Source organism: Penicillium bovifimosum (genome assembly GCF_028826915.1).
Source record: "Penicillium bovifimosum strain IBT 22155 chromosome Unknown utg000005l_segment0_segment0, whole genome shotgun sequence".
Taxonomy (NCBI): Eukaryota; Fungi; Ascomycota; class Eurotiomycetes; order Eurotiales; family Aspergillaceae; genus Penicillium; species Penicillium bovifimosum.
Window position 1 is genome coordinate 1,046,257 of NW_026622714.1, and position 27,943 is coordinate 1,074,199.

The 27,943-nt window shown below is 49.1% G+C and overlaps 9 protein-coding genes across 9 annotated transcripts, besides 5 other annotated features; 4 read left to right on the forward strand and 5 right to left on the reverse strand.

Moving 5' to 3' along the window:
- Positions 1 to 313: 313 nt before the first annotated feature.
- Positions 314 to 1,102, reverse strand: hmgX (the record flags this gene model as incomplete). Its single annotated transcript, XM_056666324.1, has 1 exon — positions 314 to 1,102. The coding sequence occupies one exon, from the start codon at positions 1,100 to 1,102 to the stop codon at positions 314 to 316; it is 789 nt and encodes a 262-aa protein (XP_056519920.1).
- Positions 1,103 to 1,525: 423 nt separating this feature from the next.
- N7515_005581 (4-hydroxyphenylpyruvate dioxygenase family protein) lies at positions 1,526 to 2,925 on the forward strand (the record flags this gene model as incomplete). The annotated part of the gene is made up of 4 exons (XM_056666325.1): positions 1,526 to 2,193; positions 2,251 to 2,310; positions 2,375 to 2,732; positions 2,791 to 2,925. Coding segments are annotated over 4 exons (1,221 nt in total), but the record flags the coding sequence as incomplete, so codon positions are not given.
- A 308-nt stretch (positions 2,926 to 3,233) lies between these two features.
- Positions 3,234 to 3,394: a sequence feature (Protein overlapping with rRNA (N7515_005582, KAJ5129543.1) was converted to a misc_feature.).
- Positions 3,395 to 3,413: 19 nt separating this feature from the next.
- Positions 3,414 to 3,513: a sequence feature (Protein overlapping with rRNA (N7515_005582, KAJ5129543.1) was converted to a misc_feature.).
- Positions 3,514 to 3,550: 37 nt separating this feature from the next.
- Positions 3,551 to 3,655: a sequence feature (Protein overlapping with rRNA (N7515_005582, KAJ5129543.1) was converted to a misc_feature.).
- A 455-nt stretch (positions 3,656 to 4,110) lies between these two features.
- N7515_005583 (Ataxin-10 homo-association domain-containing protein) lies at positions 4,111 to 7,036 on the reverse strand (the record flags this gene model as incomplete). The annotated part of the gene is made up of 3 exons (XM_056666327.1): positions 4,111 to 4,598; positions 4,643 to 6,801; positions 6,864 to 7,036. The coding sequence occupies 3 exons, from the start codon at positions 7,034 to 7,036 to the stop codon at positions 4,111 to 4,113; spliced, it is 2,820 nt and encodes a 939-aa protein (XP_056519923.1).
- A 355-nt stretch (positions 7,037 to 7,391) lies between these two features.
- Positions 7,392 to 7,528: a sequence feature (Protein overlapping with rRNA (N7515_005584, KAJ5129545.1) was converted to a misc_feature.).
- Positions 7,529 to 7,544: 16 nt separating this feature from the next.
- Positions 7,545 to 7,686: a sequence feature (Protein overlapping with rRNA (N7515_005584, KAJ5129545.1) was converted to a misc_feature.).
- Positions 7,687 to 10,646: 2,960 nt separating this feature from the next.
- Positions 10,647 to 11,501, forward strand: N7515_005585 (uncharacterized protein; the record flags this gene model as incomplete). The annotated part of the gene is made up of 1 exon (XM_056666329.1): positions 10,647 to 11,501. The coding sequence occupies one exon, from the start codon at positions 10,647 to 10,649 to the stop codon at positions 11,499 to 11,501; it is 855 nt and encodes a 284-aa protein (XP_056519925.1).
- An 897-nt stretch (positions 11,502 to 12,398) lies between these two features.
- On the reverse strand, positions 12,399 to 16,890 carry N7515_005586 (ABC transporter B family protein; the record flags this gene model as incomplete). Its single annotated transcript, XM_056666330.1, has 10 exons — positions 12,399 to 12,425; positions 12,480 to 13,976; positions 14,027 to 14,199; positions 14,253 to 14,814; positions 14,860 to 15,436; positions 15,490 to 16,091; positions 16,165 to 16,219; positions 16,277 to 16,392; positions 16,458 to 16,535; positions 16,594 to 16,890. 10 exons carry the CDS (start codon positions 16,888 to 16,890, stop codon positions 12,399 to 12,401), a joined length of 3,984 nt encoding a protein of 1,327 aa, XP_056519926.1.
- A 645-nt stretch (positions 16,891 to 17,535) lies between these two features.
- N7515_005587 (transcription factor domain-containing protein) lies at positions 17,536 to 19,468 on the forward strand (the record flags this gene model as incomplete). Its single annotated transcript, XM_056666331.1, has 6 exons — positions 17,536 to 17,546; positions 17,586 to 18,016; positions 18,069 to 18,352; positions 18,406 to 18,888; positions 18,951 to 19,165; positions 19,225 to 19,468. The coding sequence occupies 6 exons, from the start codon at positions 17,536 to 17,538 to the stop codon at positions 19,466 to 19,468; spliced, it is 1,668 nt and encodes a 555-aa protein (XP_056519927.1).
- A 126-nt stretch (positions 19,469 to 19,594) lies between these two features.
- N7515_005588 (Major facilitator superfamily domain general substrate transporter) lies at positions 19,595 to 20,637 on the forward strand (the record flags this gene model as incomplete). The annotated part of the gene is made up of 4 exons (XM_056666332.1): positions 19,595 to 20,116; positions 20,171 to 20,176; positions 20,279 to 20,552; positions 20,600 to 20,637. The coding sequence occupies 4 exons, from the start codon at positions 19,595 to 19,597 to the stop codon at positions 20,635 to 20,637; spliced, it is 840 nt and encodes a 279-aa protein (XP_056519928.1).
- Positions 20,638 to 21,798: 1,161 nt separating this feature from the next.
- N7515_005589 (Zinc finger CCCH-type) lies at positions 21,799 to 24,787 on the reverse strand (the record flags this gene model as incomplete). The annotated part of the gene is made up of 7 exons (XM_056666333.1): positions 21,799 to 21,902; positions 21,962 to 22,009; positions 22,060 to 22,172; positions 22,228 to 22,315; positions 22,375 to 23,991; positions 24,278 to 24,415; positions 24,736 to 24,787. The coding sequence occupies 7 exons, from the start codon at positions 24,785 to 24,787 to the stop codon at positions 21,799 to 21,801; spliced, it is 2,160 nt and encodes a 719-aa protein (XP_056519929.1).
- Positions 24,788 to 25,824: 1,037 nt separating this feature from the next.
- Positions 25,825 to 27,195, reverse strand: N7515_005590 (protein kinase family protein; the record flags this gene model as incomplete). Its single annotated transcript, XM_056666334.1, has 3 exons — positions 25,825 to 26,428; positions 26,478 to 26,764; positions 27,118 to 27,195. 3 exons carry the CDS (start codon positions 27,193 to 27,195, stop codon positions 25,825 to 25,827), a joined length of 969 nt encoding a protein of 322 aa, XP_056519930.1.
- Positions 27,196 to 27,943: the final 748 nt, after the last annotated feature.

Below are 27,943 nucleotides of genomic sequence, written 5' to 3' on the forward strand. Positions count from 1 at the left end.
TGTCGGATTTGGGCATATTATGATAAATACGTATAAATCACAATTTCAATTAATTACTTATTATGAAGCAAAAATGTGCCAGAATTTAACGCTGTGGGATTATTGGGGCAATTCGTAGGAATAGGTAGTCTTGCCAGTTGGCTGGAGGCTCGCCAGTTGACGGAAAGCTTGCTAAACAACGTCTGGGATTTGGCACCCATAACTGGATACTGTCAACTGGACGGAATATTTCTTGTTGATATTTTATTTAAGAAGGTACTGTACATGTAACCCCGTTGAATCTAATAGACATCTCAACCCCTAAGCTCATTAATCATTTCTTCTCGTCACCCTCCATCTCCTTCCTCATCGCCTCCTTAACGATAGCCCCACACATCTTCGCATATGGATTCGTCTGCACAGCCAGCTGCTGCGCAACCTTATTCCCATATCTCCCCCCAAAGAAGAAATCCCGACTAGCCATTTCCTCAAGTTGATCCGCCGAAAGCTCCCTCAAGCGCTCCGGTCCCGTCTCATCACCACCAACAAGCCCCTTCTTTGCGCGCGCCGCTTTGAGAAGCAAGTACCCGCGATGCGTGTGAGCGTCGGCCAATAGCCGCGCCTGGGCCGTTGACACCGCGTCAGCAGGAGAGGCGGGCGTGGCCAGGGTGATGGCTTGACCTAGGTCAGCGAAGATACGAGAGCAGAGCTGGGAGGTTTGTGGAGCGAAGAGTGCGGCGTCGGCTAGTTCGGTGTCGGCGGGATTCGCTTCGGTTGTGTTGTAGATGAGGTCGACTAGCAGGCGGAGTGTTTGTGCACGGTTTGTGTAGGCGGAGGGGTATGTAGGATGTTTTGTGATGAGGGAGTCGAAGTCGCTGAGTGCTGACTTGAGTGTGTCTTCGCTTGGTGATTTGTCTGATTGCAGCCTGCGGATGATATCTGTTTCGCGCTGCTTGAGAGATGCCAGGTCCGTTTCGGAGATGTTTAGAGATGTTGGCCATGAGGTGAGAGAGGAGTTGATGGTCACTCCTGACGACGGAGAGGATTCGGCGTCGAATAGAGCTTGTAGAACGGCCGAATCATTCGATGTTAATGATGGGCGCGCTGTTGCGATGGACGTCATTTTGAGGTTTGGTGTTTGGATGTGAAAATTCTGAGAAGTATGAGATCAAGAGTTCGTTTACAGTAATGCCTGGAATTTCAATTAAAGGGAGGATTTAGGAGAAAAATGTAGAAAAATATGGAAGCTTGAGAGTTGAGAGTAAATCGAATAGCTCCAGGCGGATAAAAGTGATGATCGTCACGGGCGGATATTTCCGGATATTTCAGGGTCCTCGAATAGCCGCATAGCATCAAAGAGCCACTGACGAAGTGGATTGGAAATAGGATCCGCTAAAGACAATGACGGTTACTGGAGGCTCTTTATATTATCTCTTAAAAAGCCAGGGTACCATACGTTTGGGTCGATTACGATATAAACTCAACATCTCTCATCTTCCACATACATTTTCTACTTCTATCTTTCCATCTTTTACTCACTATCAGGCATATACCAAGCAAAATGGCACCTGTAGCTACTTCAAATAGCCCTCCTCCTTCTACCTCAGGCGAAGTATCCAGCTACCGCGGCTATGACCACGTCCACTGGTACGTCGGCAACGCCAAGCAAGCCGCAAGCTACTACATCACCCGCATGGGCTTCAAGCGTGTTGCCTACAAGGGTCTCGAGACTGGCAGTCGCCATGTCTGCTCCCATGTCATCCGCAACGGCGACATCACATTCATCCTGACCTCGCCTCTGCGATCCCTCAACCAGATGGACCGTTTCAATCCCGAAGAGCAGGCCGAACTCAAAGAGATTCACGAGCACCTCGAGCAGCACGGTGATGCAGTGAAGGATGTTGCATTCGAGGTCGATGATGTGGACTCTGTTTTCTTTGCAGCTGTGAAGAATGGTGCTAAGGCTGTCTCTAAGCCTAAGACTCTTGAGGATAAGGATGGCCATATCAAGACTGCTACCATCCAGACATATGGTCAGACAACTCATACCCTGATTGAGCGCAACCAGTACCACGGTGTCTTTATCCCGGGCTATCGTGCTGAGATGGCAAACGTGGATCCCATTACGCAGTTCTTGCCCGGCGTTCATCTCAAACATATCGATCATTGTGTCGGGAACCAGGACTGGGATGAGATGGATAAGATCTGTGAATAGTGAGTTATGACACTTTTGCACTTGACTTGTATAATATCGACTGACCCTCTATCCAGCTATGAGAAAGCCCTCGGCTTCCATCGTTTCTGGTCCGTTGACGACAGCCAAATTTGCACGTAAGTGTTGAGAAGAGCCTAAACCCTAAACCAACATTCAAGACGACTAACACCCCCATCTCAGTGAATTCTCCGCCTTGAAGAGTATTGTGATGGCCTCCCCCAACGAGATTGTTAAAATGCCCATCAATGAACCAGCAAAGGGCAAGAAACAATCTCAGATCGAAGAATACGTCGACTTTTACAACGGCGCTGGCGTGCAACATATCGCCCTCCACACCGACGACATCATCCGCGACATCACCAATCTCAAGGCCCGTGGCGTCGAGTTCATCAAGGTCCCAGAGACATATTACACAGATATGCAAGCTCGCTTGAAGCAGTCCGGCCTGGTCCTGCAGGAAAGCTTCGAGACGATTCGCAGTCTGGACATTCTGATTGATTTCGACGAGGGCGGCTACTTGCTGCAGCTTTTCACTAAGGTATGTACAAACCCACAGCGTATTGTAGCTTGTATCTAAATACTGACTTGCTACATAGCACATGATGGATCGACCGACTGTGTTCATTGAGATCATCCAGCGACACAACTTCGATGGCTTCGGTGCTGGTAACTTCAAGTCGCTGTTTGAGGCTATTGAGCGTGAACAGGAGCTGCGCGGTAATCTCGTTTAAGAAAAAAGAATCTTTGTTTAGGTAGTCTTCTGGCTTGGTTTACTTGGGTGAACCCTATGGTTGGGCATTTCCATGCATTTAGCGGATAGTTTTTTTTGGTTTAGTTAGGGATAATCTTACAACGATCTAGTATCTCATCAATTCAGTTTTGCCGGTCTTTGAATTCCCAGTATACGAGCATATCCCTTGAGAGATGTCGAGTTTTCTTGAAACGCCGTTGAGGAGTGTAGTCACTACTACTATGAGCGGTAACCGCTTAGCCTACAACCCTTACACTTCAGCTCATCCAATGGCTTCTTAGATATGATTCAGCCCATCACTATACCCAATACATACGACCATAGGGTGTGGAAAACAGGGCTTCCCGTCCGCTCAGCCGTACTTAAGCCACACGCCGGTGAGTTAGTAGTTGGGTGGGTGACCACCAGCGAATCCTCACTGTTGTATGTTTTCTTTTTGTTTTGTCTACCTAGGATAGGAGGATTTACGTGCTTTAAAGCTGTTGTGGTATATTGATGTACACAGTAAGTAACTGTTAACAGAGGCCTCAACCTCAGCTATCCGTTTGAGACAGAAGCCCGGAGATGCCTACAACAGTATATCACTGATAAATTCCAGGTGGTACTGTGTAAGAGAGTCTTAGAAACCCCGAGCTTCTCTGTCCCGCCGTAGAACGGTAGAATCGATTATCAAACTGTTTCAAACAGCTAAACTTGGTGAGGAGGAACATTGTAATTTGTATCTGCGCCCTGTTGGTTTGTCTACTTGATATGAGTTACGTGCGTACTCCCGCCTTTCTATTTGTTGGCTTTTACCCCTCGCATTATCATTGGCCAGCGGGAAAACTATGTACATACATGCCCCCTTTGGGTTTAGCCTCTGCAATTGCATCTGCCTGGCTTTGTTTACCTGTTCACGCGTTGCTTCCACCTCAAATCTACAGCCTCTTGCCATGTCGAATCCTACCTCCCAGGCTCCCATCCAACCAATAAAACCATCTCAAATATGACTAGATCTTACTCCCTCTCTAGGCATGAGTCTTTCTTACACACTTAGTTGGTCCGATGTTGATCTCTAGTGGACCACTTGCATGAACGATGGTTCGCTTGAACAAAGCATTCGGATATTTACCCGTGGTCTCTTAAGTACACCAATCGGAACCGTATTCATGACTCGTAAGTTTCATCATAGGACATCCGTAACCCGAGGCTTGGGCCGAATGGCCAATTTGCCAGCCTGGTTAATCATAGCTTCATAGCCAGCTCTTTCCAGCACGCCACCATCCTTACTAACAACCTCCTGGGCCTCGAGTTCCTCAACAAGACGCTGGTTCTCACGGTTCCCCTCCAACAAGAACTTAAGACACATCACAGCATGTTCCTTGATGTACGGATTGTGCGCGTCGAAAGCAGTGCAGCAGAGAATAGCCTCCACGCCGCCGTAGCGACGGATCTGCTCTTGGACCTCGGGACATTTCCACACAAGCGAAGAGAGCACAAGCACGACCAGTTTCTTGAGATTGCGCCATTCAAACTCGGAGGGATCCTCCGTGATAGGCGGGGACTCGGGTCGGGAGCCGACACTGCCGGGGCCGTTATCGTTGGGGTCTGGGTCGCTGGGATCGTAGGGACGTTCGACGGCAACAGGGGCTGATGGAGCCGTACTGGATGGATCTTCCGTGGAGTCGTTTCTTAGGGGAGGGGAGGTGGCACGTTACCGAAGGATAGTTGGCTCAGTTCTCCTTTGGGGATACTTGCTTCCAACTCCTTGATCAATGTCACCAGGTCGTAGACGATCTCCCATTTGACCAGCAGGTTCTTCCAGTCGTTGTTTTCGGTCAACACGGCGAAGAACTCCAGGAACTGGTAGACACCTTCGTAGACCCGTTCCATGTCCCACAGATTGAGCGGGAAGTCCTCGGACAGAGCCCGCTCGGCGCGAATCTGGCCTTGGAGGTAGATCAGAGCACATGTCTCGGGAATGATGTTGCCCCGGAAGATGGTGAAGATGTAGCGGACGGTCAAGATATCAACTCGGTTGAGCGAACTCGGGCTGCGGGGGATGTTGGGCTGGGCCGAGCCCGTCACCGAGGCAGGAGAGTACTTGGCGCGGAAGATGTGGGTGAGAATCTTGATCACCACAGCTTGGGCCGGAGAAATGATGTCCTTGGGCTGACCAAAGTCGGAGTAAGCATGGGACATGAGGCCATTCTTGAGCACGGCTTCCATAATCTGGACCATCATCTTGAAGTAAAGTTCGTCGTCAGGGAGATCCCATGCTGCAATGAAAATCAGCAGTTCACGCAGCAAGTTGCGGCCTGTCTCCTGCGTGAGCAAGATGTGACAACGGAGCGCTTGCATGTTCCTAGTTCCATTCCGCTCGCCGCCCTTGAGGCCAAAGCTGTCGACAATACCGGCCTGGACGATCATAGGTAAAGCTTCAATTTCCGCCGGTCCAAGGACCAAGGGAATATCTGTCAGGAGGCCTCGTTGTTGATCACCAGGACGACCACGATATTCGTCATCCTCTTCTCCTTCGTCATCACCGTCTCCATCGATGCCATCGTCGTCCACATCATCCTCGCCATCTCCGTCAACGCTTCCGTCAACCTCGGCCTCCAGGCTGCGTGAGTCTTCGTCGCCCACAGTGTGCGCATCTCCATGGTCATAGTCGTGCTCTTCGTCGCCATCAATGTGTGATGGCTCTTGAAGCCGAGCCATGAGTTCGTCCTTGGCCTCTTGGAGGGTTTCGGCGGCGGACTGAGCTGACCGAGGCATACTGGTATCTTCATCCGTGACGGGCCCATCCACGGCGCCGAAATCGTTGATCTCTGGCAAATCAGCCCAGCAAAGTCGAGGGAAGCCGGCTGTCAGGCTGCGATCAATAGTGAGGATAGTCTTTTTCTTAGCCACTTCATGCTCTTCTTCCTCCTCCTGGTCGTGTGCCTCCTGACGCTCATGCTCTTCAGTTGCCTGCTCTTCGAACTCTTCATGCTCAGCTTCGGGAAGCGCAGCCGGGAGGTCGCGAGCCCTGTCCTGAAGATCAGACCAACCGTCAACCTTGGCTCCGAGGATTGCGGTCAAAGCGGCCCGGATATCCTTGACTTGATCTGGATCCCTGCCCATCTCCTGAATAGCACTGAGATCTCGCCCCAGAATCCTCTCCATGTGATCCTTGATGTTAGCCAGAAGAAGCATGGCGGCCTCTTCCTTGATAGTCGCCGGCTCCCGAGGGAACTTGGCAATAGTCTCCAAAAGCAGATCCTCCGCGGTTTGATCATAGAGTGCACGAATTGGGGGATTGATGACGCGCTCCCCGACTTGTACAACCGGCGCAACTCCTTCACGCGAGCTGGCATCGTCAAGAGGCTCCCTCGGCTTGATAATATTTGTATCGGCGGTCGAATGGTAACCAAACAAATCTAACCAGAGGACCATCTTGCGGTGCTCGTTGTGCATTATGAAGTTGTGAAGGTATTGAAGGCACGTAATCAGAAGGCGCTTGTAGAGATTGACGACTTTCTGCCATCGCTCCTCGTTTCGCGCATTTTGCTCGCCATCAAAGCCCCGGGCTGTAACCCTAACACATGTGTCGATCAGAGCTAAGATCCTTTGATCGAAACCTGTTTCCGCCGCGAGGTTCTGCGCCTTCTTAGTGGTAGCGAGAAGGTTGCGGGCGATCGTGCACAGATCATTGAGGCGCTCAATGTCTTTAACCAACGAGAAATAATTGTATGCAATAAGGTTTGCCGAGGAATGTTCGTAGCTTGCCGCGGGGCTTTTCCATGCGAAAGATTGAGACTCGAGAACCGGGATCGCTTTTGTAAGGACATCCGTGAGGCCTTGCCAGATGTCCGATGACATGCCAAGGTTATGTCTGACGCGCAATATGTTAGTATATAAAGCTTGAAATCAGTTATGGTTATATCGCAATCTTACCGAACATCGCTTTCCTGATGTGTCTTGTACAGAATCTGCTTCCCAGCTGCAAGCATGTGCTCCAGGCGTTTGTCATCGATCATACCGCGAACTTCGTAGTGGCTCAGTGTGCCAGCGAGAACCACCTTCAGCATAAGCTCAGCTGGTGTGCAGAGTGGCTTCGGTTCTGCCATGTTGCGAAGAAAAGCCGAGCTGCGACGCGTAACCAGTAAACAGCGCGGGGCAATCGCGGTGGGATGAGAGAATCAGAGATTCGGAGGTGTGGAGAGACAAATTTTCCGCCCGCAGTAAAGTGATCGATCATTGGTTTCGCCCGAGGATGGTCTATTGCATTCACCGCCAAGTTCACCGCTTGCTGGAATATAATTGGGAGATGCTCCAAGCTTTTGCACGTGAGCCATTTTACACATAGCTACTACAGTATAACTATGTCATTCTTCCTTTTTGTCATTCATGCCCCTACCGTCGGACGGGTTTCAATATAGACAGTCATGATGTACCAACTTCAATGTAACTAACTACCTAACAATGCCAGTCTCCTCGGTAACCGCTTGTCCTACACAGTACAAGGCTACAAGCCCTACAACCCTTTCACTTCGGCAGACTTCAGCTCAGCTGCTCATCCAATTGCTTGTTAGATATAATTATGCCCACAACAATACCCCGTACATACGACCATAGGGTGTGGAAAACAGGGCTTCCCGTCCGCTCAGCCGTACTTAAGCCACACGCCGGTGAGTTAGTAGTTGGGTGGGTGACCACCAGCGAATCCTCACTGTTGTATGTTTTTACTTTTGAACCATTTCCATGGTTTGACGTTTAAGGATGGGCTATCAGTAGACAGTTGGCTCAAGAACCTGGTGGCCTCCGCTTGCCAGATTCTTAGCAAGCAGAGGAGGTTGAGAGTCCGAGCAGACGGCAGGCCAATTCTGTGAGTTCTCAGGTGGTCCTAAGTAACAGTGCACTCAGCGTCGGCTATCCGTTCGAGACGGAAGGGATTGCCTGTAACAGTATATCGCTGATGAATGCTACTGCGTAAGAGGTAGAGACACTGAGCTTCTTTGTCCGTAGAATCGATTATCAAACAGCTAAACTTGGTGAGGAGGAACGTTGTATCTGTGCCCTTTTGGGTTGCCCGCTTGATATGACTGGTGCGGATATGCGCATAAAGGTGATGTGTACAATTCTCAAAAGAGCCAGTCATCTGCCCATGGTACGGTGAGCAATATGTTATTCACAATATGATCCGTCTCGGCGTCTATCTAGAAGGGAAAGAACTCTTGACAGCGGTGCCTGGATGCATCCTCAAGCACTCATCCAGCAGTTGGTTGTTTTCGTCTTGTTCCATCATTCCGGGTTTCTCTCCTCGCAAACTGAAGCAACTACAAACAGTATGATGCCATTGCGCTCGGTTCTGTTGTTGATTTTCTGAATCAAACATGAACGTGTCGCTGGGTTTTCGTTGGTTTTCTTGGTGTTTTTGAGAGAAACAAGCTCAATCGTCCTCCGGGAAGACCAGCCATTCCTGCCAGTCTATCTCCGCAGGGGCACCTATGGGGGACCGAACCTCTGTGGGATATAGCTGCTGGTACAAGGGATCCGCTTCCTGATCAGTTTGGTAAGCGGGTCCATCCATCTCAGCTCTGAAGTCATCGGATCAACCTTATTTCTGACTTCTTCAAGTAGCCTCCTTGTCTCTCTCCATCTCTGCGACTATCTCTTGAATCAGTCGTATCTGCTCGACCTCGTGAGCATCCTCTCTTCCAAAAGACGACGTGCGGGCATGACCGCCGAGGCGCAAGCGACTTAACCGAGAGGTAAACGCCGAGGATCCTTTCTGTGGGCGTGCTTCCTGGGAGCCGACGCCGAGCACAACAGTGGGAGGTGGTGGGGTCTAAGTGCCGCATGAGTCCATCATCTGCCCTTTCATTGATCAGGGCCTGGAGCATGTCCCTCCATTTCTCTGGATCACCGAATGCCTCCGGGGTATGAATCTTCCAGATCTCATCCGCCTTATTAGCGGCGGTGAAACTGATGAGAATCCGGAAGAGACATTCTGGAACCAAAGACGGGACCTCGTCATGCTGTTTCACCGAACTCAACCATCGGTGGATGTGAAAACTGAGGGGAGCTTTCGTGGAAATTGTACCACCCTCGAACAGGCGAGATAACAGGGAGTCGACGGGTAAGTTTACTGCCTCGTTATTCACCCGGTCTTCCCTCGCAAGATGCGTCAAGTTGGTGTTCTCGGCCATCTTGCAGTGCGTTGCAGGTAGTAGGTCACTATGAGGAATGTCATAATCAAGGAGTGCTGCTACGAGACACCAGGTTGGTGATGGACGGATGGATGCTTCGACTTACCAAGTGGCTTCTCACCCATATTACCTGCACTCACCTTGGAGTGGGTGATGAGGAAGGTCATCGATGAAAGCCATTATGAGGGAAGACAATCTGGACACAATGATTAATGTCAGCATTTATGAACGGATTGGATCGTATTGACACAGACAGCTCAGGAGTTTGGAATCCAACAAACAACTTTTGAACTGCTAATTTGAAATTGTCCCCACTGCATCTGCAAAAAGAAACTCGGATTAATCCAAATCAACTGACTCACCCTTATCAACCTTGTGCAGAGACTCAAAAAGCGCTGGGTGATGACACCCTTTGTTGAAGAGAAAGCAAATTGAAAAATCCATGGATCAGGATGGGCGATATGAGAGATGAAAAAGATGATGAAGGGCAGAGGAGAGATGGAGAAAGGGAGAAGAACTGACTGGGTGAGAAGCAGTCTATAAAGACGCGAGAGAGCAGAGGTCATATGACCAAACACCCACGGGCAACCACATCTCATGATCTCAGCAGTTCAAATACTCTCTCCTTCCTTTGTGGGTAACATGGGTATCAATATGCAATTATGGATCACCCCATCTCAATGCTTCCGATAAACGCTAAGTCCAACCTGCGAGATCCACCGCTTCAGCATTACCTTCGCCAGCAGCTTCCGGGTATCGTCATGCCATCTGCAGCCATCTCTTGGGTAGGAATTTTGATAACAGCCACAGATCCAGTGGCTATTTCTTGTCAAAACCAATGAAACCTGGGAGCGATGTGCGCTTCGTAGTTTCTTTTGTTGACAGCGCAACACATGGTTGTTTCTTGCTGGTCCAGAAAAAGGCTAAGTAACGAATATTCTAGGTCTTGGTGGTGCTTCTTAGGAGGCATTCAAGTCTTATTTCTTGGTGATATGGAGTTGGGGGTTAATTTGCTATACCAAGAGCTTCCATTTTAGTGGACATTGTGTTTCGTTGGCGTACATTCACCTTGCAGTCATGCCCTCATACCTATCATCTTAAGCTACATGAATCAGATAACATGTTGTACTAAGGAGTGGCATCTCTGATAAGCGGAATCTCCCAGAGTCCCTCCGCACCTTCCTTATTTCACTGGGCAAGAAATGTCACGGGCTAGGCACCTTCCTCATCAGACCTCTCTTTCCCTTATATTTCCCCTCCCCTCTCTTCTTTCTTTTTCTCGTGTTCCTTCCTCATCTCTTCGTTCTTCATCTCCCCTTCCCGTTCATCTCCTCTTTGACTCTTCTACAACAGTATTGCTTTCGTCCAATTGATAAGGTAAGGATGACTGATTACTCCAAACCTTAGTTAAGTATCCGAAACTTACTAAGCCCATATAGTTTCGGTCGCCGGGATGCCTGCACTTTCTCTCCTCTAGAATTCCCTTTCGGAAACCCTTACGTCAGCCCCAAAGACCAGACATCCAACAATGTCTGATGACTCGCGCACCTCGGACGTCGAGCACGCAGACATCGAGTGCTTTGCGGCGCTGCCCAACGACACAGCCCAAGCCACCGGGTTGACGGAGAATGTCGTACGGAAGACTATCAGAGAAAACCAAGGCACAACCGACGTGGTAAAGTACTTACGTTTCACAAATGTCCCACCAGCCGTTGCCGACAAGTTTTCTCGGTGCAATACTCGGCAGATGTTCAACCCCAGTACTCGGTACATGATTATCAAGCTCCTCAGTGGGGCCCATGAAACAGCTGCCCGTGGCCTGGATGGTGCAATGGGACATGATATATACAACATGGGGCTCGGAAAGGCAATCCGCCCTTTAGGGTCCAAAACCATCCATGGCGTATTTTGCAGAAAGGAGGCCGACGCGGCGTATGGCCCCGCACAACCTGTTCCAGGTCGCAGCCCCAAATGGCCGACCGTTGTGGTGGAAGTGGGGGTGTCCGAGTCATATCGAAAGCTGCGGGCGGATGCGGATTGGTGGCTAACAAATTCAAAGGGAGATGTGAAGCTTGTAGTTCTCGTGTCCATTAGCAGAACCACCCCCAATGTCAGGTTTGAGACTGTTGCTTTGAACCCGACCGTCGACTCCTTGCGACTGCAGCGGCCCCGGTACGCCCCATACATACGGCAGACCATTACAGCATCCCGCAACGCAAACGAACCAAACTCACAGATTTCCATCAGGCCCTCAGTACCTCTGACCATTCCGTTTGAGGAATTGTTGTGTCATCCACCAGTCCCGCCTGAAGGCGACATTCAAATATCACCGCATAGATTGGAAGAAATCTCAGAACACGTGTGGGCGGAGCAAGGATTGTAGTTTCTTACTGTGTATTGCTACGGGCGATGATATGACAGAAAACTAGTGATATCATTATATGCAATACCATACCTACAACTACCACCTTTTTGCGCTATCATCAATCTCCGGCTGCGTGTTCAACATCTCAAACCAAGTGGACTGCTAATGTAGTTGACAACTTCGAATACACAAGTGCACCTTGCACAGTGAAGTGTAGGCTCATATTCCTCTTCGGATCGACAGATCCCACATTCGGTGGTGTCTGTGGCCTGGTTCCCCGTGCCGTCTCCTTTGGCTACTTAAAGTCGGCATAATCAATGAAACGTGTTAGTAGAACATGTTCATTTGATTGGTTAGAGTGTTGATCCACGGATCCTTCCCGCATCACCCGCCGCCTTGCCTAATCAGGTTAGAGCATAGGGGATGGGCTTTTTTTACTACTTCCGGTCAATCACATCGGCTAATCCGACGACGTACATCTTCATCTACCACCATTCTTCGTACGAATGCACGTTCACTGTCCCTGAGATCTCTATCTATTGTGATCCGTCACAGCCATCGCTGTTCTCTTCCCTATAAAATTGGTATCAGACAGTCTTCCTTTTTTCAACATGTTAGTATTAGTTGGTACGGTGAGCGGGGACCTGGAAACCGATCTCATTACGCCACCCTCTCCCTACCCTCCCTCCCCTCGACTTATCGACGCCCTTTCCCTTCTCTTTCTCTCTCGGACCACTTTTTGTTCTTGCCCCCACTATCGCCTACGCATTTGCTTTCAATGAGATATGTCAGGTATCAATATTATTCTATATATCTTCATATCTTGAAAATGATAGTGCAGATAGTACAGAAGGCGAGATAGAAGAGTCGAGAGGTTGGAATGGACACACACGAGTCGAGAACATTTGATTGACTTCACCTATCCAGTCCATTTGCTTGGCACTAAAATTTCGAGCGTTAGAAAATGGTAATCGAAAAAAGAGGTTTTATACTTACCATTTGCCAGTACATCCCCTTATTGCGGAGCAATTCCTGATGTGACCCCCTTTCGATGATCCTAGACCCAATTCCATTCTGACTGTCTCCAAAAACGAAAATAATATCCGCCTTCTGGATAGTTGCGATTCTGTGCGCAACCGCGACTATCGTCATATTCCTGCGTGCCGCTAGACGTTCAAGGGCACCCTGGACGACCTTTTCCGACTGCGAGTCGAGACTGGATGTTGCCTCGTCTAAAAGCAACAAGATAGGTTTTCGTAACAATGCACGCGCTATGCAAAGTCTCTGGCGCTGTCCACCACTCAATGCTGTCTGTGCTTTTATGCCTAGATCTGTGGAGTATCCCGCAGGCAGGGATGTAATGAAGTTGTGAATCTCGGCGTCAGTACATGCCTGAACCAACTCCTCTTCAGTGTATTCTGATGGGTCGAGTCCAAGCGTAATGTTGTCTCGAATTGTTCCCTCGAAAAGCCGCGGCTCTTGTGCTACCAGCGACAAAGATCGACGGTATGAGGTTGTATCTAGCGATGTGATATTGTCATGATTGAGGAAAATATTCCCCTTGTAAGGATCGTAAAATCGCTCGAGCATGGAGATTATGGTCGTTTTCCCGCAGCCAGAGGCACCAACAAATGCAACGAACTGGCCACTTTCAATGGTGACATCGAGGTGGGTGAACAATGGGTTATCCTGTGAGGCATACTTGAAGGCAACCTTTTGGAATTCTATATGAGCCCCAGACCGAATAGTTGTATCGATCTTGAGCTTTTCAGAGTCCTTTTCGGAATGGCTCAAATCTGGACGGAAGTCGAGCATTCTGTTGGCTGCAGCAGTGCCCTGGGCGATATTAGGTCCATAGCTAAAGAACTGGCCCGCTTGTTGTCCGCCGAGAATGATAGACATATACACAACGAAGAAGGCAACCGGCTCATACTCTCTAGACGCTAGCAGCTGACCACCGTACCAGAAGGTAAGCGCCATGGCACAAAGCTCCACGCTATCAGAGAAGGCAAACACGAGAGTAGCGAGCCATGCTTTGCGAAAAGCTTTCTTTTGCTGCTCTTGCAGAAGGTTCGAGTATCTTTTCAAAATGGAATCCTCCATTGTCAACGCTGAAACAGTGCGAAATGCCTCGATAGCTTCTGCTGCGAACTGGGAGCTGCCGGAGTAAACAGCAGCATTCATCGAATCAAACTCCAGTTCATAACGAATGCGCATAAACGCAGCAAGGAAAACGAACGGAAGAGCAGCAAACGTAGCCACGAGACTTAATTTCCACCCAAAGGAAAACGCAACGGCGATGCAGCCAATCATGCTGCAGAGTGAGATGACTGGGAAGACACCATTTACCCCGACTAAATCTTGGATCTGCTTGGGATCGGTTGCCAGGCGCGAAACGAGAGACCCGGAGGCATTGTCGTTCAGATCATAGAATGGAACCGACTTTTTCAAAATGTTTTCAAAATATTCCGTCCGCAAAGTGGAAGACATTTCCTATAATACCGTTAGATCCAGTATATAATTCGAGTTTGATATCCACTGACAATTGCGAGTCTGTTGGTCGCGAAGCCAACCGCTGAATAGGAGGCGGCAATTCCAACAGACAAGACAAAGAACCACAGAGACCAAAAATTGGCGGCATCGGTCAGTTTCTGGTCTCTAAAGCTGAATACATCGATAAGCTTTGCAAAAAGCCAACTCTGTAAAGGGTACGCGGCTAATTTAATGTCAACGAGGATCAGAAGAGTTCGGGTCTTAATGACTGCTTACCGGCAGCACCCAAAATGCCGAGTAGTGCTAGGAGGAAGAATGGCCCATGAGTACGAGACTCATACATTAAAAGCCCCACGCTGTTAAAGAAGCCACGCTTTTTAGTCTTCTTGGCCTCCTCTTGCGAGTCTTCGGCAGTAGTAGTCGCATAGTTTTCAAGCTCCTCTGTGAAAGCTTCTTTGGTCTTCACTGGGTCATTTTCATCATCTGCAGCGATTTCAAGTCTCTGTGCATCGACCAGGCTCCGATAAAGGCCGTCATCCACTGCAAGAAGCTCATTGTGAGTCCCTTCCTCAATGTTCATACCGCCGCGAAGAACAATGATCCGATCAGCACGTCGAACGGTGGATAATCGGTGAGCAATCACAAGTGTAGTTCGGTTCCTAGAGACGCGGTCGAGAGCTGCTTGAACTATCTTCTCTCCCCGAACATCAATCGCACTAGTGGCCTCGTCCAGGATGAGAATAGAAGGCTTTTTGATGATACTTCGCGCTATAGCCAGGCGCTGTTTCTGACCTCCGCTTAACTTCGTGCCGTTCTCGCCCACAAGTGTCTCGTATCCCTAGAGGTCTTAGCAACGAAATTGGAAAGTGAGCGGCTTCCATACCCTGGGCAGCCGATCGATGAACTCGTCGGCAAATGCTTCTTTGCACGCATTTTCCACTAATCCGCCTTTCACTGAGTCAGGCTCATCTTCCCATTTGGTACCGACTAGCCCGAAAGAGACGTTATTGAAAATTGTATCATTGAATAAGAATGGCTCTTGTTGCACAAGCCCAATATTAGTTCTCCACCACTTGAGATCTAGCTTCTCAATATTGCGTTGGCCCACTGAAATGCTTCCTTGTTCTGGAGAATACCATCTTTCTGTGAGTGCGACGATAGTACTTTTACCTGATCCTGATGGGCCAACTATTGCTGTTGTCTTTCCTCTCTCAAACCGCGCGTTGAGACCCATGAGAATTTGGGTATCGGGTCTAGAAGGGTACGAAAACTGCACGTCCTCGAAGACTATGTCCCCTGAGACGAGGGCAGCTGCATCGCGATCTCCGCCAGAAGCAATACTTTCCGAATCGATTATCTCAAAAAAGGAAGCCGCTGCACTGGCCGCTTTAGAGACCATCATCAATGGCGATGCGATACTGCCTAGTACGCTCACCGCAATCATAACCGAAAAGAATACTCTGGAACAGATTAGTGAGTAGCGACAAAGTAGCGCTGGAGGGAGAAAACATACGTTATGACTGTGTTGATGTTCGGTATATGACCCTGTTGAAACAGTCTCAACCCCAGCCAGAACGTCAACGCATAGCTAGCGTACATGGCAAAGAAGAGAAGACCAAACTGACAGCCTATAATGACCGACAAGCTCATTCCTCTTTTCCGAGACTCTTCGACCCATTGGCGATATTTTGTGGCCAACGGTGCCTCGGCGCCCAGTGAGATGACTGTTCGAATGGAACCAAAAACTTCCGCCGCGATTGCCGAGTGTTTTTCATCTGCCTTGTCCACTTTTTGCTGGATTTTCGAAATCGCGGGCAACGTCAGACAGCATACGATCAGAATGAAGAGTATAGCCGAGCTGGTCGCAAGGGTCAGGGCCCACGAATACTTGAAGGCTATGATGTATGCGGCAATCAAAAGGGCGAGGGATTGGAACAAAATGGCCAATTTGTCGGATATGCTTTGCTGAATGGAGTTGGAAGAACTCGTGATGGCATTGACAACTGTACCGACTGATATTTGGTCCAGTTTACTTATAGGCTGGGCGAAGAGCGAGCTCATGTACTCAAGTCGTAAAGCCGCTGAAGCTCGAAGGCTGGTGACACGAAAGCAGTACTGTGGTTGGGTTTCGAGCGGGTTAGCTTTTGGGGAAGTACTGCAGTTTCATACTTGGGATATCCTAGCATACCATTGAAAAGTATGTCAAGACGAATTTCGCGATGAAGAGGTAGACGATATAGAGACTTTGGCAATTAGCCCCATGATACAATGATGACAACCGTAACCTATTTTGCGCTTACCTCAGTCGATTAACGGAAGCCTTGAATTCGCCTTCGGTCGTTGCTGAATCGGGAAGAAAGTAATCACTGAAGCTACCAACCAGCTCACCAAAAACGATATTCATGATAGGCAATGGCTGGCGACCGATTAGTAACTTTTCTTGTACTTTGTAAATGAACTCCCAAAATACAGTCAACTTACAACACCGGAGGCCATGGAGCATATGAGAGCGACTATCAAAACCATGCGATCTTTGGTGGTCAGGTAGGAAAGAATCCTCTGTGTGTTATTAGCGATATATCGCGACGAAATACTCCCTCGGCCACTTGACACATACGAAATAATCGCTCAGGGATGCAGATTGCTCTTTCACATCTTTGGCATTAGGATCCCGCTTGGAAACCTCGTTAACATCGACAACATTGGGCTGTCGGTCATCCGTCAAATATGGAGAATGTGACTCTCCCGTCATAGATCTTGTCTCGGTCATCACAGTTCCTTGGGGAGAATCCGAAGAGGAACCCATCCTTGTGAAATAGTCTTGATAGTAGCAGAGGACACAGCTCATCCTAGGAAGAGGATTCGTCTGAAGTTTATATTCAAAGACAGCCACGCGGCTCTCGTCAACGTACATTGCCTGTAGATCATTTGACAGGAAATACGGAAGTTTCCAAACTAGGCTAATGTGTCTTCAAATCGCTGCCTTGTGATAGGCCAACTGGCCAAGAAATCTCAGTCCATCATCAACGTGGATCACAATGGATCAAAGGAATGCCTACATGGGATCGAGCCATAAAGCTCGGCGTGCGAGGCGATCCCTAAATAGGGTTAGACCGTGCCCTAATCTAGACTAGCGTGTGGGATCTCGGGGTTACAGAGAGTCCGGACCCACTTAACCCAGAATCACATCCCTCCGGACTTTCGGCCTTTTCACTTTTCCCGCAACAGCCATGCTGAGCTAACAGTAATTAGCAGTGTCACCACGAGCAATGATGAGTACTGGGCATGCATTAGCAACTATTTCGGTGAGACAAGATTATGTGTACACATGGCTCGATCGGATTCTGACTTGAGGCTATCCTAGTGTGGTCGTTGTCAGTCTAAGAAGGTATAGAGTCCTTGGCAGTAATGTCTTGAATGGTCAGCCACAATAACAATCTTCTAGATTCGCTGCAATCGAGTTACGCCAAGATGTGATAGATGTGAAGCCACTGGAGCTGAGTGTACTTACTTGCCACGAAAGCCACGAACTAAGAAACAAGGGTACATTTGCCCAGCCATGAAGCATCAGTACATCCTTTCAAATTCTAATTGACGAGACTATCACAGGACCGAAATCTCTGAAAAGGGTGTTCTTCTAGAAGTTCTCGAGCGCCTCAAGCGCCTAGAGGAGTATTGTGGCTTGGATACTTCGGCGGGAAATCATGATAATGAGATCGATTCCATGTCTATCTCTTCTGTCGAATCAGAGGACACACGAAATACAACCCTGCCAGAAACCCCGAACACAATAGTCCCACCCGGGATCCGCGATATCATCAGTCGTATCAAAGATGAAGGCAGCCGATCTATGCTTCTCTCTAGTGTCTTATGTCACCTGCAACAAATTGAATCGTGCTTTCTCGAAAATGAACAGTTCCTTTGTGCCATTGGTTCCGCCATGTCGGAAACCCAGTTCATGAAAGTTATACAGCCTCAGCCTACGGAGCCACCAGAAGAACTGTCCATTCCAAAAGACCTGGCACAACAGCTCATAGACTGTAAACACATCTGCCCCGCGCTTGATTATTCATTCGCTAACGTCCAATCCAGATTACTACAGCTTCTGCAATTTCGAAGGCTTCAAGATTCCTCTCGAAAAATCTTTTTTAACTTCAATTCCTGATCTGCTCGAAATACCGCATGTTCAACTAGATTGTACCTCCCAAATCATCTATTACACCATTCTTCTTCAAGGCATCGTCACAAAGCCAGAGGCACTCCCAAGAAGAGGCACCCTGATTCATATTCTGTACCGGAAATGCGTGACTCTCAGCGAAGACTGGCTGAAAAATGTCAAAGACACCCCCGCCGACTTCTTCGCAGCAATAACGCTGGTAAAAGCAACATACTTTTCAACTTCACACCACTGAACTAACAAATTCAACAGATGTCATTGTCCCTCGAATGCTGCAATATCGATCTATCCTGGAAAGCCCTCGCCCAAGCATGCAGGATATCCAAAGCCCTAGGATATTTCTCCGTAGATGAGACACCCTCCGGAGATAACGAACTTTCCACAGAGCCGGAATCTCTCCCACACCAGGTGGAAGTAGAGCGGAATCGAAAACGGTTCGAATTCTGGCACATTTTGCGAACGGATTGTCTTTTTCGCATGTGTTTCGGAAAACCAACCCTCATCCCGGTTGGATCGTGGAAAGTCAATTTCCCCGACCCAACGATCAACGGCATCGACCATGCCTCATCCCGCTTCATTCAGATTCATTTCATTGCGTCAATGCGATTGACGCTCATTGTGATGAAATACCTTGATTGGGTTGACAGAGGGAAAGATCCTGATCCAGTCTCCCATGATGCTACAATTGACAGTTTTATCGATGAGGTTCAGCTAATATTATTGGATTGGGATGCGGTACGCCGAACACTAGAAACAAAATGTTATGAGATTTTCCTTGCTGATCTATCACTTTGAAGGAGGGCCTTCTTCAAATGGCTACAAATCACCTGGATATATGGTTCTGCGTCGACGTACTATTCAGCACTTACAAAATGCTCATCGTCCTCTATCAATCGAAAGAATGCAACCGGAGTCACATCCTACCATCCCAAGCTGTGGAGATATCCAGAAAATCTGTGAAAATCTTCCAATCTCTCCTTGCACCCTCGGCGCATGCATTTTGGGGCGTCAGGTACGTCAAACATGCAACTTGCCTTTCCTCGTTTGCGCAATTGGTTAACTTTCGGACAGTCTCGTATTATTCCACCAGTTGATCCCCTTTTTTATCCTTTGTTTGGATATCATTGGAAATCCTGACCACGCCAATCTCGAGGAGGATCTCGTATCCATAGGCTGGATTAGCGATCATGTCGAGATGGTCATTGAGGAACGAGTCGAGCTTAAGCCAGTTATGACCATCATTAAATCTATGGCTACGGCTTGCCAGCAAACGAAAACGGATAGACTAGCGCGAGCGGTACATGCTGGGGCATAGCTAGTCCCCCACTGATGCGCACTAAACGTGCGGGTCCCGCGGGCTCTGGACCAAGGCCCGATCCTGGGCCCCGTGATTGGCGCCTACACGCCGGAGATCGGCTACGGGTGAGCCGATTGGATCTCGATGATCATTGCCGGCGTCGCTCTGGTCGTCATCATGGTCGCCCAGCCTAGCCCTGTTCTTTTGGAATGGCGAGCAAAGCACCTCCGCGAACTGACTGGTGATATCCGGTACCGCGCTGCCCATGTGTCTACCTCTGCAAACTCATTAGGCCCGCGTCTGCTCACCAACGTCTCCCAACCCTTCGTCATGATCTGGACTGAGCCTATCATCCTCATCTTCAGTTTCTACCTGGTCCTTCTCTACTTCGTGCTGTTTACCTTCCTCAACGGCCACCCCTTCATCTTTGCCAATGTGTACGGTATCAGCACTAGCTTGACCTTCGTCATCTTCGTCGCCATGATTCCCGGTGTCATTGTTGCTCTGGCTATGATCGCTCCTCTGTACAGCATGACCAAGAAGGCCGCAACACAGGCTGAGGCTGAGGGTCAGGCTTTGCAGCCCGAGGTATCGCTCTACTGGGCCATGGCAGGCGCATCTATCATGATGCCGGTTTCTCTCTTCTGGATGGCCTGGACCTGCTACGTAGGTTCTTCTAATGCACCATGTCACATAATATTTACTAACATTACCTTCCAGGCCGATGTCAGTATCTGATCCCCGATCGTGGTCTCCGGCGTCTCCGGCTGGGCCCTTGTTTGCATTTTCACGACGACATACATGTACATCATCTTCGTGTACCTGCAGTATGCTGCTTCGGCACTTCGATTCATGACTTTCGCGCGATACGTCGTCGCCGATGCTCTCAGCCCTGCTTCTGTCAAGATGTACGAGAACATTTGTCCCCATTGGTCGGTGACTATTGTTGCTGTTCTGGCTACTCTCATGGCGTCTGTTCCGTATGCGCTTTACAAGTATGGCCACAATGTTCGTACCATGAGCAAGAACGCGGTCAACAAGGCGTCGATACCCAAGTTTTTGTTTGAGCCTTGTATTTACCTGTCAGGATTTGCACTGGGATGTATGTGTTAGCATGGGCAAATCAGAAGGGCTGTAACGAGTCTACAGGGCGACAAAGCCACACACACCGTGAACTGAAGACATAGTATCTCTTTTGGGGCTGTGTGCAGATGCCAAGGATCGAAACGTTTCAGGTTCAACTAAAAACTTATAATCCAATCATATCACGCTCCGTGTCACTACTTGATGAGCGGTAAATGTCGATCCTACACCCCCGGTTCACACCATTACATTTCAGCTTTTTCAAATCTCTTATGAATATGATTCTACTCACAAGTATACCTGGTACATACGACCATAGGGTGTGGAAAACAGGGCTTCCCGTCCGCTCAGCCGTACTTAAGCCACACGCCGGTGAGTTAGTAGTTGGGTGGGTGACCACCAGCGAATCCTCGCTGTTGTATGTTTTCGTTTTTGGAACATTTTGTTTGACGTTTAACACTGTAAGACTGGGCTATCATTAACTAGTTAGTTAGTTAGACAGTTGGCTGAGGTAGTTAGTTGCGTGAGGCGTTATAAGAATGAAGGACTCTTCATGTCGTTTTAGAACTTAGAACTTCCACCTTCGCAACCATTGAAGCCTTGTATTTTCAGGTTGAGCCATTCAGCAGGCCATATAGAAGTAGTATATCCATTCAAATCAAGCCAGAGATAATTCATGGAGTATGTAGTGTAGGAATGCCTCCACCAATGCAAGCTCTACTTTCGCTTCGATGCACTTGAAGTGGGAGCATTTGCCCCTAGTCGCTTGAACTTCCTCGGATCTAGCATCTAATCAGAGAGTGATACTTATTGCACACGCAAATCAACATGGAAGTCTTACCTTTCCGACTCATCAGAGTTCGATTTCTCGTTCCCTTTCCGCCCTCCCAGAACCCACTACCTGCCTTTCCGATAAGAACTGCTTTGCAAATACCACAGTTCTCAGGCCTATAGATTTGCTCGCGTGAGCAGAAGCCACAAATCATACGATTTGCGTGTTCAACGGGGTGGTCTGTTTCTGCGTCGTGGCATCTAGATTGAATCGGTGAGCCTTTGTACAAGCAAGGGCTGGGGAATGGGTCAATGAAACCTACTTGTCACAAGGGAATACTTTCGAGCAGCAGCTAAATCTGGATGGGGTCAGTAAAAGGTGAATGTCGAAAGACAATCCGAGCGGCAGGGGTATAAATACCTGAACCAGCGATGGCTCTTAGCGTAGTGCTGACAACGACCACGTCGTGGGAGTTCTTGTCCCGCGACAATGCCTAGCACTTCCTGGGGCTGGGAGAAGTGTTAGACTCAGATTGTAAGTCTGCTTGCTGGAGTGTACCGACCTTTCTTTTGCGGGGAAGAGCTCCACGGGCAGCGACTAGATGGCGCAGCAGTTAGCAAAAGCATACACTGCGCGTCGAGTATATTGGGACTTACTTGCTACGCTTCCCACCAAGAGGAACTTGACCTCCGGGGTCTTGAACACTGTTTAGATGTTAGCTGCGATCTAGGAGACACGTTATACCATAACGTACCCATCTTGCGATGACACTGGCGACAAATCCCCATGGCACTCTCTCCGCGCACTGCAGGTATACCCGGTGCAGGGTGTGGAGTCGAGCACTCAGAGCATGTTGGAATGAAGTCGCTGTAAAAACATGGGTCAGTATTACCCGACTGATGACACGAAAGATACCACGAACCTAAGAAGCATATCTCCAATCGTACAGCCACCCAAGTCGAGGTAGCCAGCACGATCAGCATGAGCATGCATCAACTGTTTCCGGAATGCTGCGATGACTCGTAAGTGACTATTTTGCAGAGGGTGAAGTATCCATGTGCAGACTCACCGACGCTCATATTATTAGCGCACTTCTTGCATGACTCCATTCTCGGCGTCATGCCTTTTTCTTCCGTAACCTGTGGCACGTTCTTGATGTCGGCTGACACCTTACACCTCTCACATTTGATGGTGATATTGAGATGCATGATCTCCAAAAGCTCAATTCCGTAGAGCTCTAAGAACGGGAAGGAAAGTGCGACGCCGCGGCCGGAAGCGTTGTTGTCCACTGAAGTGGCAACAGGTGCACCGCCTTCTTCATCCTCTTCGGTCTCCGTGCCATCGTCTTCATCGTAACTCGACTCATCTGATGTTTCGCCCGCGCCACCCTCAGGGTCGGGGACTGACCATTCAGGTGGCCGGGGAATGACAACTAGATGGGGGCGGTCATTTTCCTCACGAGTTGAGGGCGCCGTAGGTGGGTTTACAGGCTCCTCTAAAGACTCATCCTCATCAGCTTCGACGCTAGGGAGCACAGCCTCCGCGGAATCTTGCTCTTCTGGTAAGGGCGTTTCGGCGAATTTGTGAATGTTGCTCGTCAGGTAGTTGACCTGAGATACAAGACTCAGCTGTGAAGTCTGTTCGACCCACTGAGTGAATCCCACTTCCGTGGCTTTTGCCTCTAGCCCCTCGACCCCCTGCAGCTTGATTGAGCTGTGCTCAAGCGGGTACAGTTGTGGCACAAACAACCTGACAGTCTTGAGTGCTTGAAGTGTTCTCGGGAGCCGATCCTTTTTGGTAGGTTGTATGGGAAGAATGTATGTCCTGCCGTCCGAAAGTTTCTGAAACAGTGGCAATCTTCCCAGGCGCGCCTCGAGCTGTTTCGTCTCAGCAGCTCGTCTCTTCTGGGCCGCAGCTTTCGCTTCAGACGTGTGTTGGGGTACCACAGCCCGGGTTTGTGGTGCTGACTTGGCAGCACTGGGTGCTTTAGTGGGAGCTCGAGACGGGCTCGGCTGCTTTGGAGTCTTCTCCGGAGCCTTGACAGGTTCTTTGCTTGTCGATCCGTCACCGGTATTAGCAAAGAACTTCAACGTTGGCCCACGCTCCAGAGTTGTAAGCAACGGTTCAAGCTTTTTATCCAAACTGTTCAGCCAGCCTAGTAGGGTTCCTCGGCTATTGGTGCGGTAGCTGAAATCAACGATTTCATTGAAGCCTCTAACAACATTTGCTTGATATGCAGCTTCCATTTCGGGATTGGTCACTGCAAGAGTGGGCCGCTTTTGAGGGTATGAGTTAGGGACCTGAAGGACACATTGTAAGTTTTCCATCTCAAATGGAAAGTCCGGGTCAGAAGGTGCCAAGCCAAAGGTCAATGTAGAGCCTTGGTCGTCCTTAACTTCCTGTGGGCGGTATCGCCGCCTCAGCTGGTTGAGCTGGAACTCTCTTGGATCGGACTGCTCCAATTTAGAGACTGGTCTTTGGGGTTGGACAGGAGCTGCGGTAGAGCTCTGTTTCGGCTGGTTACCACCAATGTTCAAGTTCTGAGCCCCAGCGACAATCCCTTGCACCGAATTTCGGTTTCCATAGCCCGAAGACTGAGCGGGTGTCGGCTGATCCGATCCAGACTGTTTAGGCTCGGTGGCCGAGGCATCATGGAGAAATGGACATTCTGTTCCAAGTCGACATCCTTGAATGATATTAGCATATGATTCAAATAACACAGCGGCCTAACGAAGGGTCGAAATCGCAAATAAAGATGCAATATATTAGGGTGTGGTATATCACGCTATGCATCTATGGCCTCGCTCCATATCATTTCGGTGACCATGACTGGATCTGTATACAAGCATTCCCAAATAGGCATGCCTGTGGCATCCGAGGTGCATGGGTCTGTATTGAATGACGCGTAGGTCATTGCAGTAACCAGGCAGGTAAAGAGCCCTTACAGGCATAAACAAAGAACGCGGGCTTACCCTTTTTGGTTTTGAAAAAGCGACACTTCGGCCGCCGAGTCGATGACTGGCGAGGAGCACTCGTGTCGTCGGTGGATGCAACACCATGCGACCGGACCGCTGACAACTCATCAGTTATCGAGGATGGCTGCTCCGTACCTATTCAGAAAACTATGAGCGTGTCATCACAAAGGTTGCGGACCGTTGAGTCTGCCCCAAGCGGTAATGACAGGCCGACAAGGGCCAGTCTGCACGCCAATAAACTCCACGGAGGAATTAACAAGGGGGATGACAGGCTTTGGGACGGATGCAACATGTGGTGCATGGACATGCAACAGCGGGGCTGAAAATACGAAAGCCTGTTGAGGGCTACAGAAACTCCGCCGAAGTACTCCGTAGATCTCACGGAACTGATTGGGACAAAAGCCTCCGGCCGGATTGCTTTCACACGCCAATCATAGAAAAATGGTTCGACTCACCTGGGGTTTGGGATGCTGGACCCGCATTGTCGTCAAATGACTTATTCGCCATGCTGAATCTGAGCCTCGAGCGGTTGAAGGGGTCCACAGAATTGGAGCGATGGCTTAGGTCTGGAGCTGACGCCGCTGCCAACACAGAGATCGGGTGACCTTAGAAGATCGACAGGACCAGATCTGCGCAGTAAGTAAGCCGAGATGTAGCTCTGAATGTCCCGCGAGCGAAAGTCACGCTAACGAAAAACCGGGCACGGGGAAGTTTGGCAGTTTGGCAGACAGCACCGAGGAGAACAGCCACGTGATATCGAACGAAGTGTGATCAGCGGAGGGATTTAAAGATCTTAGTAGATGAAGCTATGAAGCTATACAAGAAGTTATATGTTGTTTACGTGGTGTATTGGTTGAGAGTGCCAAGACTTTTTAGTCGAAATGACCTCATTTGACTCACCACTTACCAATTCGCCTCATGAAGAGTCATACTGTGGCTCATGAGAATTATTCATCCGAAATTTTGAATTGGCAGATATCCTAGAGGGCAAAAAGAAGGAAATGACTTGTCAAGAAAAGAACCACGCGGAGACGCATCAAATCGGGATATCAGAGGTAAGGTGCAAGCGAGAAACTAGCCAACTGGCCAATCGTCCGGTGAATACTTCCATACTTCATTACGCGTGGTATCGGAGATTGACGAGCATGATGGCCCCTGAGTGCTCACTGTCAGAGCTGCTCAGTGATCAAGAGTATATTATTCCCTCTCCCGCCCACTCTACAACATAATTTCGTGTTGTCCAGTACAATCCTCTTTGAGTCAAGAATGGATGACAGACTAGGGGATTGAGGCTCTTAACACATCATCAAAGTGGCTTTGGTGGTGAAATATATCACCTATAATCTTGGCCTCGATCAAGTTCCTCCCAATCCGGTGCGCTACACCCGCTCAGGTCCTATTAACAGCCCCGAGTGGCAGACGCCAGACTAAGCTGATCACCCCCAAGATCAGGGCCATCTAGGCCAGTTTTTAGAGGATGTCGCAATTTCAAACATATTGAATGATTTTGGAATTGCGACATTCTCTCTCACTGTAATAGAGCCTCATGTGATAAGAGTCTCAAACTGCCAACGCTGGTCTTCAATGAGTTCCTGTAGATCGAAGTATTCTCCTATCCAGCATCGTTGTATAACGAGTCCAGCTGCCAGTCCATCAACGGGCGGGTACATTTTGGAGGCAAACAGGCCTACAACCAATTCTTCGTATTTATCCCTCTCCACAATGGACGTGAATGGACCTGGAGATTTGTACGGCCAATGACCAGTCATTATCGTATAGTAGATAGATCCGAGGCTAAAGATATCTGTGCTTTTCGTCGATTCCGGCGGGATGCAAGGATTAAAGAAGCCGGCATCAGGGAGGTGCCGACCATCTATTTCTTCATCTGTTGACCCTCCAAAGTCACAGAGCAAAAGATCGGGCTCGTTGCCGGCGACACTGTGTAACAGAAAGTTGTCAGGTCGGAGATCGGAGTGTATCACACCTTTTTGATGAATGAATTCGATCGCCTCCGCGGCTTGCGTGCGCCATTTGAATCGTATAGATATATCGATACTAGCATGGTGCTGATCAATGTATTTCTGTAGACTTCCATCGCTTGCTTCGGCAAATAACAATCCGAATGGATCATCCGAGACCCCCTTGAACCTAGGAAGAAGTCAGTGGCTGCATCACAAGAAGATAAGAGCTAACGGACTCTATTATTCTTGGATGCGGTCCTAGGATTTGCAGAAGTGCTTCTTCCACCTCGAAACTCCGCTTCATGTCCTGAACGAACCATTTATCCGTCGCTGACTTAGAATGCCACCACGAGAATCGTGGACATTTAATTATGACACCTGGTGCCACGCGTGCAATAAGGCAAGTTGAGCCTTCGCCCAAGATTTCGCCGAGAGGAGGCTCGTACGGGACCGGGCTATCATTTTCAATGTTTATGGCACCCGGGCTTTCCGCGATTGACGTCGCTCCCCATTGACGGGGCCTCTATAGCATTCAGCATCATCTGGTTTCTCACTGGTTGGAAGACGAATGTTCAAGAGAGAAGGTACTTTGAACAGGAGGTGATACAAGTGATATCGCAGAATTGATAGAACAGCGAAACCTTGGTTCCAGATGGTCGTCAACATGGTGGAGATGTGCCGAAAGGACCTAGGCTGACCCTAATTTGGTTAGGTACCTGGGTCATGTGAGCATGACCCAGCCAATCAGTTTGGTTTGAGCATGCTGCGGTAAAGTACACTGGCGGTATGGGATTTCCGCTCCCCGGTACCACAGTTTTCCGCGGTATGAAGGTAAGGTACGTAAATATGAAACAAAATACAATACTGATCAAATACACCCAAAGAGGCAAAGCGCGAATCGGAAACCTCGAACTCGCCAACCGGATCGTCCTTCCAGAAGGCTTCCAGAACCATGCACGGTCTTCCGTGGGTGTTGGCGCATTAGACCATGGATAGGAGCTAGAGGTTCACGGTTATGACCATCACTTCGGCAATTTTTTAAATGTCGATTTTCCTTATGATCAGAAGACACCTTCACCTTTTACTTTCGACGGTGAATGCTCTTGTCACACATCATCCTGACGGCAATTACAACATGGATGATGGAAATGCATTGCCAACTTGCGGGGTTTTCGGACCACAGAGCTCCACGAAGAACTGCCAGTCACCCGTGATGCTTTCTCCACCGGAGGGCCTAGAATAATGAGTCGGCCAATTGGGAAGGACATAATTGGGATTCCGTTTATTTTCAGGCTGTGTGAGTCACTGGGACGTTTCGTTTTTTCTGTTTGGGAGAGACAGACCAGGAGTGGGGAGTGATTGGGTAGGAAGCCACTCCGTGCGCCACACTCGGGATTGAGCCGAAGAATCACAAGCCGATAAGTACTCGGGACCGCCGCGGCGCCGCCTCAAAGGCGGCATCCCATGATTTGTGGGATGTTATGCATTTTTGCAAGGCCGGTGGAGTGTCTAATGATACACATCTTGAATTTGAGTGATATGGGCCTCGAGATGATAGGTTAGACTGAAGTATATGCGGCATATCCCAACTCTATAATAAACTAGCATGCATTAAAACAAGATATCGGCCCAGTCTAGAGCTCGAGCGGGATGTACAGGGGCAGTGTGGAATCGCACTCGGTCGATCACGGATAGCGAAAGG